The sequence below is a fragment of the Gallus gallus genome, chromosome 19 (assembly GCF_016699485.2).
Source record: "Gallus gallus isolate bGalGal1 chromosome 19, bGalGal1.mat.broiler.GRCg7b, whole genome shotgun sequence".
Taxonomy (NCBI): domain Eukaryota; kingdom Metazoa; phylum Chordata; class Aves; order Galliformes; family Phasianidae; genus Gallus; species Gallus gallus.
Genome location: NC_052550.1, coordinates 9,801,588 through 9,814,970, shown reverse-complemented (window position 1 = coordinate 9,814,970; position 13,383 = coordinate 9,801,588). Strand labels below are relative to the sequence as shown.

The following is a 13,383-nucleotide window of genomic DNA, read 5'->3' as shown; positions in this document are numbered from 1 at the left end:
GGCTGGGAACATCAGGGATGGAAGTTGGTGACCATATCTCTTTAAAGTCTTGACCATTAAGCTTCAAGGACCCTTCAGAAAATGTGTTTCCATTAAACACTGTTAATGGTGAATCAAAATAACTGACATTTCCCTAAATAACTGGATGCAATCTAATTTGATAGCCCAGAGCTAATATAACATGCTTATCAGATTGCTCTAAAAAGCATGAGAAATTGTATTTCACTTCTGAAGCTAAAAGCACGTGCGGTTCAAAACCTGATTTCACAGCAGAGCTAATATTCACCCTTTTATTTCCCCTCCCTATAAATTTGTTCATTACCTAAAAGTGGTCAACTTTGGGGCAAAATCAAAAAGCTTTTAAATTTGTGTGAAAAAATATTTGCCTCCCCTCAATTATAAGCCCTCTTAGGGCTAATGTGTTTATGAAATGAGGTGGAATCTCTGCAAACTACTTTGAAGGCATTACTCATCACTGAAAACGTTCCATTTGTTTCCAAATAGGAATAGGAACACAGACTTGCATTTTTTTTTGTTTTTATGACAGACTTGAATTTACATAGATGATTAACTGCATTTTTAAAAATGTCCATGCCAAAATAATTAAAACAATAAAACATCTGTTTGGACAATGGTTATTTATATATATATACACACCTGTTTCTATGTAAGATGCATTTCTGCAAACTAAGAAATAAAGAGCGACAATAGATTTCTTACTTTTCTGTGCTATTCAGAAGCCTCAAGGTACTTTCCTACAAAAGCAGGTGTAAGCAAAAGCAGCTGTTCCTAATAGGACTGATTTCCAGAGGAACTACAAATGTGTGACTCCAGCCGAACTCAATGGGAATAGCTTGTTGTGCATCTTAAAAGCAAACAAGAGTTTCACACGTTGCCACCTTTCAAGATTTTACTGCACGTCTGTGGATATTTGATACTCTTCTGATAGCTTTACCATCTTGAAGCATGCTACTGGATAAGAATCTCTGGATATGAAATATACTTCTATTCCGCAGTTTTATTTTCCTGTCATGAACTTTAATCTAGTCTTGTAATTTAGAGCCATGAAGGAAAATATTTCTGACTCATGGTTTCTCATTGCTTGGGGCTGGCAGTCATGGCGTTTGGTGACTCTGATAACTGCTCATATTTCAAATCCTGAATGAAAAAAAACAGAACACAAGCTCCAACATCACAACAATCATTGGTTCCTAATTACATATTCTCTTTCAAACACAATTAACTTTGTGTAAAATGGAATAACAAGTCATCATAAAACTAATGAAGAAAACAATCCCACAACTAACCTCATTTTTGTTGTTTATCCCTTTCGTACGATAGCAGCCAAAGTTCCTAACTAGAACCACCAGGCACTCCTGCACTCAAACGTTACCTGTCCCTGAAGCTCCCCAGATACCTGGCCTTGAGTCACCAGCCATGATACTCATGTTCAAATGCTTCCTGATCTTCCACAGACAGTTGTGACAAGCAGAAAATACACTGCTAACTTCACTGAGGAAAATATTGTCTGGGCAAAGTTTGTTTCCAGATGGAGTATTTACCAATTTACCTTTAAAAACAAGGCACATTCGCTACACTTGATTACTATTATTACAGAAGCAATGTAATTTCTGGCTACATAACTCATTCAGAAGGCACCAAGTGTGCACCATGTCCATGGAGTGCTTTAAGTGCCTTTTCCAGTAGAAGACTTCCCCCACACATATCGTTTTCTTTTCCTCCTTCAATCAATAATGCACACAAATGTAGCACAGTGTTTGAGCAATCAGGGCAGTTATTACAGCTCTGCAAATGCAGTATGCAAGCAAAACATGAAGTGTATTAAACAAACACCACAGTGATAATGGAGCAGAGAACGGGGTAATAAATCTCCCCTTACTGACTAGCCAAATAGGTGATGTAGCTGCAATGCAGCTGGCTGCCACCCTCCCCCCCCCCCATTGCTGGGCTGTCCTCCTGCACAGGCAGACCTGGCATTTCCCCAGAGCAGCCACACCATAATAGATCTAGACTGGACACTGCATAAGAGACCTAATGGAGGAAACCAGTCCTGAGAGATCCACGACATGAGCTACACGTCCTTGACAACAACAAGAACAGCATTCAGGTAAGCTTGTCTTTGGGTTTGTTTATGAACAAGGCATTTCAAGTTGATTTAAACAGATTTTAATTCCTTTCTTTGCTTACAGCACTGTCAGACCCGAAGATGGGCAACCAGGCACAACAAGACTTGAAGCAGCACGTAGTTGATGGACAAACATGGGAAATGCAACATGCTGAACCAGAGAGCCCTGCTTTCTGTTTACTGGTAAAAACATACCAGATAACTATAGAGACAGACACAAGAAAATCTTCCTTTTTCTCTCAGAAGTATAAAAGCTGGGAAGGGCAGGTATTTCTGGTGAGAACACCACTGCCCCCGGAACCTAGAGGGGAGCTTGTTGGTAGGCAGGATGCAGTGAGGACGGCACTCACTGAACACATAAAGCATGGTCCGTTTGTAACATGACGTTAGCTACTGTTACTAAGGCAACAGCACAAGATAACCTGGGCTGAAAACATCCACACCCAGCTCCTAACAGAAATGCCTGTCCACTAAAGATGTAAAAATTTACACATGGCCTGCATCGTTTCATTATACTTCTGATTAACAACACCATATGGGTGAAATCCACCCTAGAGCAGCCCACTGTCCTTGTTAACAAATAGAGAGTAAACTGGGGAAATGGGGAGATGGAAAGTGCAAGTACCGCTTTGTTCTCTCACACAGGGCAGTTGCTGACAGCTTGAGCAAAATATGGCATAGCAAAAGGCAAGAACTTCCACAGCAACTTTCTCCAAAGGGAGCAGGCTCCTCCCTGCAAAGAACCCATTCACATCCTCCTGGTTCCAAAGTTTGGTTAAGTCTTGTGCATAGGCTTGTTCAGAGTTTCTAATCAAATATTTCAGCCTCAGATCACTAAAAAGAAAAAGGTTTGACAACACTTGGACATAACAGCACTTCACTATTCCATCTGTTAGCAGGCTCCACTTTGTTCCAGCACCTGCAAAGCCCATTTCAATATGCACTTACCCACAGAACCACTACCTAAAATCCTGACGTTGCGCTCATTTTCCCCTAAGCATTTATGATAGCTATTGGGAATTCTGCTTGAGCAAGGACCTCAAAACCTGTCCGCATAAATCTCCGTATATGCTGTAAATCACATATGCCAGTGTGGTCACTCAGCAGCTCAGTTGGTCTCCCCTTGCCAAAATACAAGTGGTTGTTGTAACAGCGGTATATCTCAAGTAGCTGAGCAATAAACTGCCCACTTAGCTCACTCTGCAGCTGCACTGCCACTGACACAGACTGAGCCCAGTCTCCAAATGTATTAAAGGTCTGGAAATGAAAATCTGTGCAAGGTCATCTGTTCCCCAGCTGACCTCATCAGACTCGAGCATATCTGCTGCAGAAGGACTAAAGGATTTCTTGTCCTTACAAACCCCCATGTACTGTAAAAAACACACATTTAAGATCATGGGAAAAGCAGCAGATACTACTTAAGACTTAGCAGTACCTTGGCCGTTTAGCATCTAAGAGAGCGAGGAAATTTTCAGTTTCTAGTGCAAGCAGGCATCAAAAAATCAACTACCATGTATTTAACAGACTCTTGCAAAGCTCAATCTTGCAGAGAGTAAAGTGATTCACAAGAATTCTATTTTTATAATGAAGACTCACTGAAAATGACTCATACACTGAGCCAATCTAATTTTAAACAGAAGGGAAAAACCTGAAAGCACACGAAAGGAATTGGAGAGGGCAGAGAACTGCACACACAAGAGAACCCCAGCCAGGAGCAGTTAATCTGCTGCCAAATCAGCTGGAAACAGCTTCTTCATTCAATTAGTTGATGTGATAGTGGAAGTTTCAGCTTCACCTACATCTGTTTTGGGATAATTAAGTCCTGTGTTTGAGGCAGCAACCTTTCTGCAGGTTAGAATATTTCCTTAGGATAGGTAAGATCGCTGAGTAGTAATAAAGCGCAGATTGTTATCAGTTCTTCAGACCCTGTCAAATTCATAGCACAAACCCAAATGGAGTCACAGCAGGAGGAAGAGATAATTATTAAGAAGATTTTACAGTATTCCTAATTTTGGACGAACAGATCTGAGCAGAAACAGCTGCCGCCCCACCAGCCCTTACATCAACAATGCAGCTCAAAGACAGAGAACTGACACACTCACTCGGAGCAATCCAGATTCAATAGGCAGTCTGCAGCAAGGACACAACGAAAGTTTCTTCATTTGCTCCAATCTCAGGACCATTTCCCTGACTTACTCTTTCCTCTGTATAAGTACATAGCAGATTAAAGGAGAATATCAGACATAATGACAACATAAATGCAGAACTCAATGCAGGTTGCTATTCTCAGAATTTTGTGAACACGTGCCAATACTTGTTTCTCTAAACAGCCTTACACTTACCACACTTATCTTCAAAAGCAAATTGCATTCTTCTTAACCTCTCTGTTTAGATGATGGCTATTCTCCAGTCATTCTCAAGCATCGCTCTGAACTAAATCTTCAATTTGAAGCATGACAAGAAAGCAGCCAAGAGTTCATAGACCAACATGCCTTTACAACTGTACGCAGCTTTGATTCTCACTAATACCTTGCTGAGATATTTTCCACACACCGAAGTCTCATGAATAGTACTAAATTCTTACTGGCCCCAGTAAATAATGGCTGGATCACAGAATCAATATTCAAGAGTTCCTTTTCAAGCGTGCCAATGAAGAGGCTATGCTTCCATAGGAGCATTTGGTACAAACTCTCAGGAGCTGCCCCTACTGAGGGTCCTGCAAATGGACCATCCTTTATCCACCAGTCCACGCAGGGTCTGCTTCACTCCGCATCATGACATACACACACATCAGTCTCCAGCAGCCGGGCAAACAACAGTCGAACTCTATAATTTATTCAGACTTTGATCTTTTCAGAGACAGTTCTGAAACATCAGCTGTCTTTGATGTACTTTGTGGTATTATTTTCTTGTTAACTCTTGGTAACACAAGTTTCAAAATACGTTATTGTATGTAAAAATGTATGAGAATGTCCACAGTGTCAAAGCCTAGATCCTTAATCTCTCAAATGCACCACTGATGAAAAGCAGCATTTAGTTCATAGCAGAGAGCAGAGAATTGTTGTGAAGATCTACAACATGCCAAGTGTTGTAATGCTGGCTAGAAAAGTCAGAGATTTCTATCTCTGACTCAGAAAGTCTGAGATTTCTATTACAGTTTGCCTTGTTCTAAAAAAATGTAACAGCTTTTTCAATGACTCTTTGGGCTGAATTCTGTCAGCTTCATTCAAAATGAGACATTTTATTCTACAAATACATTGATAGAGTTTACAGAACAAAGTGCTTTAGCCTGGAAGATAGCTGACCAACTTTAACCCATGACTGTGGAAACTTCAACTTTTGCCAGTTATTCTCTGGGTTGTAGCTGAACAGTCACTTATCTCTTAATACATACTTTTAAACTATTAATGCTTCCTAGAAAATCACCTTGTTTTGGCTTGGCATTTGTTTAGGATAAAGCTATTTTACTAAGTTACTTTATTATTCATAATGTACCAATGGATGTAGCAAACACAAAGAAATGGTAGCATGAGCCTGCAATCCATGTTTTCTAATATTGAAATCCCAGTATTTACCTCTTACAGCAGAATAAATCCCTATAAAGTAAGAGTATGCAGCATTAATTTTTTGTGTGCCATTTACCACATAAGGCGATGATATGACTGCTGTCTTCATGTACAAATTTCCTGGTGACTGCTTCTTCCATGATCTGCTTTACCTAAAAGAAAGAAGTAAAAAGAAGCGATTTTAAAATCCCAACACAAACAAGGACAGCACTTGGGAGTTTCAGCTTGTTTCAACCTTTCCTTGGCATTTCCCCATTGCTAGAAGATGAATCACTCCTGAAAGTTACTCTGCTCAGAGGAAACAGTAAAAGGATGCAAGAAGGGAAAGGAAGAACAAAACGAAACACCTTTTTATAGGATGGGGTAAACCACAGGGAGAACACGGTTAAGTCAATCTGCAGCATGACTTTCTAGAAGGCTGAATTTTTTCAGAGCACTCAGAGTGCCCTGTGGAGAACTTCCTCAGCAGAAGTTAGTCAGCTCACAAGCTTTTTATATGGTGCATTCCTGGCCTTTCTGTGTATATTACTTCTGCTCACTAAACAGATTATGTATTCCTACGTGTTTTTTTGTCCCCACATGGGGCATTCTGCTCTTTTTCAAACACAAGGAACCCCTGAGCTACACAGACATACATCCTAAGCAAGGTTTACAGTGACCTTTCTCCCGTTCTGCTGGGAAGAGAATCCAACATCAGACAGACCGCAAAAGGCTCACCGGGAGTGACCGGGACATTTTGCAACCATATACATAAATGCTCCCTGACACTGTATCTCCATCTGAGTGGGTTAGGGCAGGAAAATACTGCTTGTTTTAAAAGAAAACATAATCAGTTTTAGCCATGCTGGTCTGGAGAACCAGACGTAAAACCCACACGCACAGACATATACTTTGCTCCTAGCTGCAGTCCTCCTGCTCAAGCTGAAAGGAATTGGTAAGACAGAGTACCGCTGGAAATAGTCACACTTCTCACTGCCTGCACTTACATCTGTAAAGCAAACATTTTAATAGATGGACACTGTTAATAATGGAGGCTTAAATGCCACAGTAATTACAAAAGATGTTCCCAAAGCTCTACTGTGCCAGACACTATATAAAAACAACATAGCACCCACAGAGGAGACAGTGCTTTCAGTTTGAGCTTCTACACAAAATTCAACAACTAGACTTGCATTTATCACATTTCTTATGATTTTAAATGAAGTTCCTCTACAGTTTCAAGCTTGAAGTGTTGAGCTCCAAAGGGAATTCATTACAGATTACTGACTTTCACAAATTAAGGAAGAAAACAGACACATCTTCCAAGTGGGCTCCTGAAGAGAAGCTGCAGTTACCCTCAATTCAGCTGCTAGCTCCTTCCTCCCCCAGTGGCTTCCTTAGCCTGATGAACCTCATTTGCCTTAATCAACTCATTCATCACATACTCATTCCCTTCTGGCCATGGAGCACTTGCTTCTCCAGACACAAATCCACAATCGTTTTTGGTCTCTCCCACTGTGAGCTGTAATTACAGGGTTAGGACACTGACTAAATAAATGCAACATCACAAACATTTTAAAAACAACAACAAAAAAACTTCAGAAGCAATTTTTACAGCAGCTCTGGAGTCCATCAAATAGTGAATTACCTAGCAGGTAATCATGTGTCCCCATAGGCAACTCTATCAACAGACTCAGGACACAGCCTGTGTATCAGCTCAGTTTGACCTGAGGGTTAATACAAGTGGGACGGCAATGGCCATCACTAGCCTGCCACAGGGGCTGCATTTTTACATCTAGGAGACCTCAACTCCTGCTTCTCAGCAGGTCAGCACTGAGCTCTCATTAGGTGGCATCTGGTACCTGAGATAACCAGTTTAAAGCTAGCTGGGTTACCGCTCCTTTGTAGTGCTGATAGGTCCAAAGGTTGCAATTCTTCCCTCCTAGTGCCTGAGCCCAGATGAGCTGCAGTGCATTGCCTGGGCAGCATCTGGGCTCTGTATTTGAGGTGGCAGCTGCCTACAAAGGTGTTCTCTTCAGTTTGGAGGAATTATTCCTCCAGTGAGACGATCTGTGGAGCCATCACACGTGCCTTCCTCCAACTGACAGCCTGAGGCCCATACCCACTCCCATACCCCCTGACCTGAAGAGCAACTGCACAAAGCCCCAGTCCTGATGCTTGCTGTACAGGCATTTCAACATGTGACATCCTTTTTAGAGTCGAATCATATTTAAGCTGCTAAATGAATGGCCTGATTTGCTGCAGGGGAAAAGTACCTGAGTGCCACGAGCGTTAACATGGCTAGAAGAGGGAGCACCAGACAGCAGCTCCAGGGTAAGTCATGCACGTGTGACTAAAGTTTACAGACTCGAATTTAGGCACCATTAAGTCCGTAAGACTGCAGCTAAGATTTCAGTCCCAGCTCCCCAGAGAACAGTAACTAGAATCCTGCCTCTGACTACAGGGAGGAAGATGAGTAGTTTAATAGGAATGAGAGCTCAGGAGGTTGGAGGCAGTTCCTGCTGTCACGCACTTCCCAGGCATCCCCTGCACGTTAGTGTTTATTAGCTCAGTACCCGATGTAGACCCCACTCTGTAGCCTCAGGAAGAAAAAAAATAATTGAACTGTAGCCACAATTAGAAAGAACAAGGTTACAAATGCAATAAATCAACACTACTTTTGTGCAGCAGCACCATGTGGTCAGTCCACTGCTGGATCTTCAATCTAGAACCCCCAGCTAAGCAGTACAGACCAACTGAACAATTAATGTCTGTTCCCAGCTGCCACCACATGCAGAACAAACCGTTGCAAATTTTCAGGAGAGTTACTGCATGCTATTAAAGCACATTTTCAGGGCACTCAGTAAATGTGAAGATTCAAAAGCTGGAATGCACTGTTCTTCAGTCCACGTCATTGCTCAATGCCATGCAATTCAGGGACGCCCTAGGCAAGGAGTTCAGTCAAACTGTTTCTATTCAAGTGGAACACAAGCTCTTTGCTCTCCCCTCAAATTCTGCATCATTCTCTTTGTAGGGAATTATGCTGTTACAGCTCTACTGTCTGTTCTGGGAAGGCACTCGTCAATGAAGCTTTCTGAGCCTACCAAGGCACTCACCTTATCAAGTGCAACCTATTCTCATTAAAATAAACATGAGCATCCCTTCCTCCCACCTTCACTCATCCACCTGCACAGGTGAGAAATCTGTTAGAATTGCTGGTCTGCTGTGTGCTGAATTTGCTGCAAGGGAGGAGGCAGCAGCATGAACAGAACAGCACCTGGAGAGAAAACCCCTCAGGTGGCTCCAAGGGACAGAGGTTCACCCCAGGTGCCACAGGCTCCTTCCATCCCATGCCTCCTCTGTAAGGTCAGTACAGTGCCTACCCAATCAGTCAGCCTTCTACTCTTGCCACAAGCACACAGAAAAGCAGTAAGTGCATCAACTTCTGTTTCATGAACCATAAGTGGCAACAAAGCAAGAGAACTGCAGAAAGCTTTATTTTAACAGACCACACTGACAGTCTCCAAAGACATTCTGTTCACGTGCACCAAGTTTACCAACCATAAGAATGGAAAAGATATCCAAGCAAAAATCCTGGCATCTGAGGAGCAAAGAATATCCTGATGGTAGCTCTGCCCACACACTAAGGCAGAGCAAGCTCCTTGAGCAGACACTGCACGTTATAATGGGTTACTCTGACTTTCAGCCAGTGCTTTCAGAGGCAAACACCAAACTTAGGTCACAACATACGACTTACTAAGTTGAGAAATGTTTGGGGTTTTTTTTTCAGTTTTTGTTATATGGTTAAAATTTTTGTTAAGTTTTGCTTTTTTGCACCGTGCATCACGCTGGGATGCTGGAGATGCACCACCGGGACAGTACAGTGTCAGAGGCAAACAACAGTGCTCACAAAGCACTGGAACAACCAGGAACACGTTTCACACCCATTGCATTTTTTCCTCAAGGAAGAGAACCCCATCTCCCACATCCTTACATCCTCGCCTTCTTCACCTTCTGCAACTACCACTCATTTATCCATCGCTTCTGCTGCACTGACGTTTGTTACTCTTGAAGAACTGAGCGGTGTAAATGAAAGCAGTTAAACAATCTCTGTTTAGAAGTCATTGCATTTTCGTTATAAGATGAGCATTTGCATTTCTAAAGTGCTCTGAATTTTTTTTTTATGGTGGAACTGCTAAGGTTATTGTTATTCTGTTTGTTTCACAGCTAGAAAGAGTAATTACATCCATAAAGTGCAAAAAGCTTTCGTTTGAGAAGGTAGAAGGAAACAGCTAGAGAAATCTTGTTTTATGAGCCTACTTGTCACAACAGATTTTCCTGCAGAGATGTTTGAAACATGAACTCATAAGCAGCCTCAGCACGAATCCCAGTAGAGTGTAATTTTCAAAACACATTACACGTCCTCCTTTCTATCAGAGTCAACAAAATACCCTCTTTACCAGTGGGAAATGAAAAGTCCATTTGAGAAAAGCAAAAAGCATCACGTTTTCCCAAAGGAACGCTGCAAAAGTTTTTGCTGTGGGAGAAGAGAATAAAAAAAAAAAAAATGCTTTGCATCAAGTGACTTCAGAGACTGCCCCTTCTACTCTGCAAACAGGATTGGTGTAAACACCATACAGAAAAAGAATAACATTACTGTGAACTCCATTAGACACTGAGATGACATGGAAATAATGCAACAGGATGAACAGCCCGGCTTTAAGGGACTGAAAAACAGCGATAGCTTTGAGAATGCACACGGGCTGGTTGAACTATCAAACAAAATAGAAGCAAGGCAGTTAAAAAATGGCTGTGTAAAAAACCATACGAAAAAAAAAAGGAGAAAAAAAAGGAGGTTGAAAAACTCCAGAAGCCTGTCGGCTAGGATGGCAGGGCTTTGTGTTTAACTCCTGCCTGTGTTAGCCCACTGCTTGGAGAGAGTCTCCGTCTCAGCACCTCCCGTTGCCATTTCCCTCACTCAGTGCAGAACCAATGATGGGTTCCCCACAAGTCTGTGCAGTGCACAGCTGTTACCTCACACACAGCTCTGCTCAAGCCAGCCGGGATCATGAAAATCCATTTTCCTTTCATGCATTTGGACAATACTGATTTAATTCTCTATGTAAACATTAACCCATGAGAGCAAGTGCGCTCAATCCCACATCAAAGCCCATACTGCTCTGTCTCAGAGGCCCCAGCTTAAGGCGCAGTTTCTTAACGAAGCAGCACACCTGTGGCTGCACCGACGCGCAGCTGCCCCACCACACACTGCACGCCTGAGCAGGTAGGGGAGGACGACCAGCTGTTGGAAAAACTTCATCCTGCTGCGAGGGATAAGCATTAGATCCTCGCTTCGCTCTTATGTAAGAACAGCCGCACACCGCTTGACGACCGGAACGCCACACGAACGCCCGGCGCAGTCCCGGCTGTTAGCAATGCCACCAGCGCTGCTCGGGGGCAGCGGACCCAGGGACGAAGCTCAGCTCAGCTCGGTCGGACCGCCCCGGCGGGACGGGGGCAGCGCAACGCGCCTCAGCGCTCCTCCCCGCGGGCACAGAGCCGCCATCCCGCCCGCAGCGCCGTCACGGCAGCGCCCTTCACCTCCGCTTCTCCCCGGAGCGACGAGAAAGGGCCACGGGGCGCTCCTGCTCTGCTCGCACCGCGCCGTGCGCCAACAGCAGCGGGAACGTCAAACAGCGGAACAAATTCGGCACTTCTCATTCACTGCCTCCCGAAGGGAAATGAGATTTTAACCCAATCCGCCCAAAGCTTCATTTTATTTGCTCTGGTGGACTCTTAAACTATCGGCCCTGCTACAAGAGAGATTAAACGCATTCGTCACGCGGAACGCTCCGGGTACCGTTACCGGACCGAAACCACTCCGCAAGGAACCGCCACGACGCGACCCCGCGCAGCAGCGGGTTCTGCGGGGATGGCTCCCGCCCGCCCTCACCTCCTTCTTCACGTTCCACAGCAGCTTCTCCTTCGCGGCGTCCGCCGAGCAGCTCATGGCGGAACGGGGAGCGGGGCTTCCCGCCGCGCCGAGCCCCGCGCTCAGAGCCGTCCTCCGGCTCCGCTGCGGGAGCGCCCGCGGGGCGAAGGCGCGGCACCGCCCGGCCCGGCACGGAGGGGCTGCTGCGCACCGCGCGGCTCCGCGGCCATCTTCCGCGGCTCCCGCTGACGTCAGGCGGCTCGGCCCGCCCGCGGGCGGCGACACCGGGAGCCGGGGCGGAACCGCACCTGCCCGCCGCTGCCGGGGAGCCAACGGCAACCGCTCCGCTTCGCAGCGGCTGCGCCGCCGGACGGCCGGGCGGAGCCGGAGCCGCCGCGCGCAGCGCTGAGGGGGCTCTGGGGGCCCCGGGGCCGCGCGCTCGCGCTGTTCCCTCAGCAGCCCGCGGTGCCGCCCCGCGCCCGCGCCGCTGTGAAACCACGCCCCCAGCGACACTGCGCGGTAAGCAGCAGCCCGACAGCGGGGAGTCCCGGGATCGCGGCTGTCCGCTACTCGTGGGAGCCTGCAGCAGCGTACCTGGGGAGAAGAGAAGGGGGCCGAAGCACCAGGTTAGTTACACACGTTTAAGCCGCCTTTTGCTAGGGTTATTTCTTTATGCTCCTTATCACAGAATCGCTAAGGTTGGAAAAGACCCACAGGATCATCCAGTCCAACCATTTGCCCTTCACCAATGGTTCTTGCTAAACCATGTCCCCCCAACACAACATCCAAATGCTCTGAACACCACCAGGCTCGGTGACTCCACCACCTCTCTGGGCAGCCCATTCCCGTGCTGGACCACCCTTTCAGACAAGCAGTATTTCCTAACGTCCAGCCTGAATCTTCCCTGGCGCAGCTTGAAGCCATTCCCTCTAGTCCTATCACTGTCACCTGAGAGAAGAGGCTGACCCTCAGCTCCCTGCAACCTCCCTTCAGGTAGTTATAGAGAGCAATAAGGTCTCCCCTGAGCCTCCTCTTCTCCAGACTGAACAATCCCAGCTCCTTCAGCCATTCCTCATAAGGCCTGTGCTCCAGACCCCTCACCAGCTGTGTTGTCCTCCTCTGGACACGCTCCAGGGCCTCGATGTCTTTCTTACAGTGAGGGGCCCTCACTGTAGGAAACTGTAAAAGAGCAAACAGCATGCTCAGTTTGTGCGACTCTCAGGTAATGTCATGTTTAATCTTGGCAAAAGGACAGCACTTTCCAAAACCATGTGGAAATGTCGTTTTTTTTGGCAGTTCATTCCTCAGTCCACCCCCACAGCACAGACACTGCTAGAGAAGCCCCAGACTGTCTGCCCCAGACCTATCTCCTCTTCCATTACAGCCTGGAGAGATTCGGGACCTCCATAGCAGGAGCTGGCTTACTCCTGTGGTAGCAGAAGTTGCATGTGGCCTTAAATATCAGATCAGTATGCTCTATGATTCTTTTTAGGTTATTTTCATGAACACGAAAAACAACATTGCTACAACTAAAGGAAAATCCCAGAGAGAGAACCAGCTGCCTGCAGTGCACTCTCAGCGCGCAACAAAACAAGAGCCTGCAGGGCTTGGGTGAAAGGTAGCGATACATCCATACAGCAAACAGCCAGACCCTAAGACACTATTTCTGCATCTTGGGAGCCCTAACCAATGGGTGAGGATCGCAACTACAACACAGAACAGCAGTCCAGAGACCCACATAGCAAAAAATTATGATGCCA

General features: G+C 45.5%; 1 protein-coding gene across 19 annotated transcripts in view; it reads right to left on the bottom strand.

Annotated features, from left to right (window-relative positions):
• The window catches only part of SGSM2 (small G protein signaling modulator 2), a 46,783-nt gene extending 34,903 nt beyond the window's left edge, over nt 1-11,880 (bottom strand). For 8 of the 19 annotated variants that reach the window (XM_004946793.5, XM_046902710.1, XM_046902708.1 and 5 more), the window contains exons 1-2: nt 11,645-11,880; nt 5,789-5,864 (exon numbers count right to left, since the gene is read on the bottom strand). In XM_004946793.5, the coding sequence (XP_004946850.1) occupies nt 5,789-5,864; nt 11,645-11,701 (133 nt within the window). In that variant the 5' untranslated portion in view covers nt 11,702-11,880. The other 11 variants (XM_046902714.1, XM_040650560.2, XM_040650556.2 and 8 more) reach the window with 11 other exon arrangements.
• Between the last annotated feature and the right edge of the window lie 1,503 nt (nt 11,881-13,383).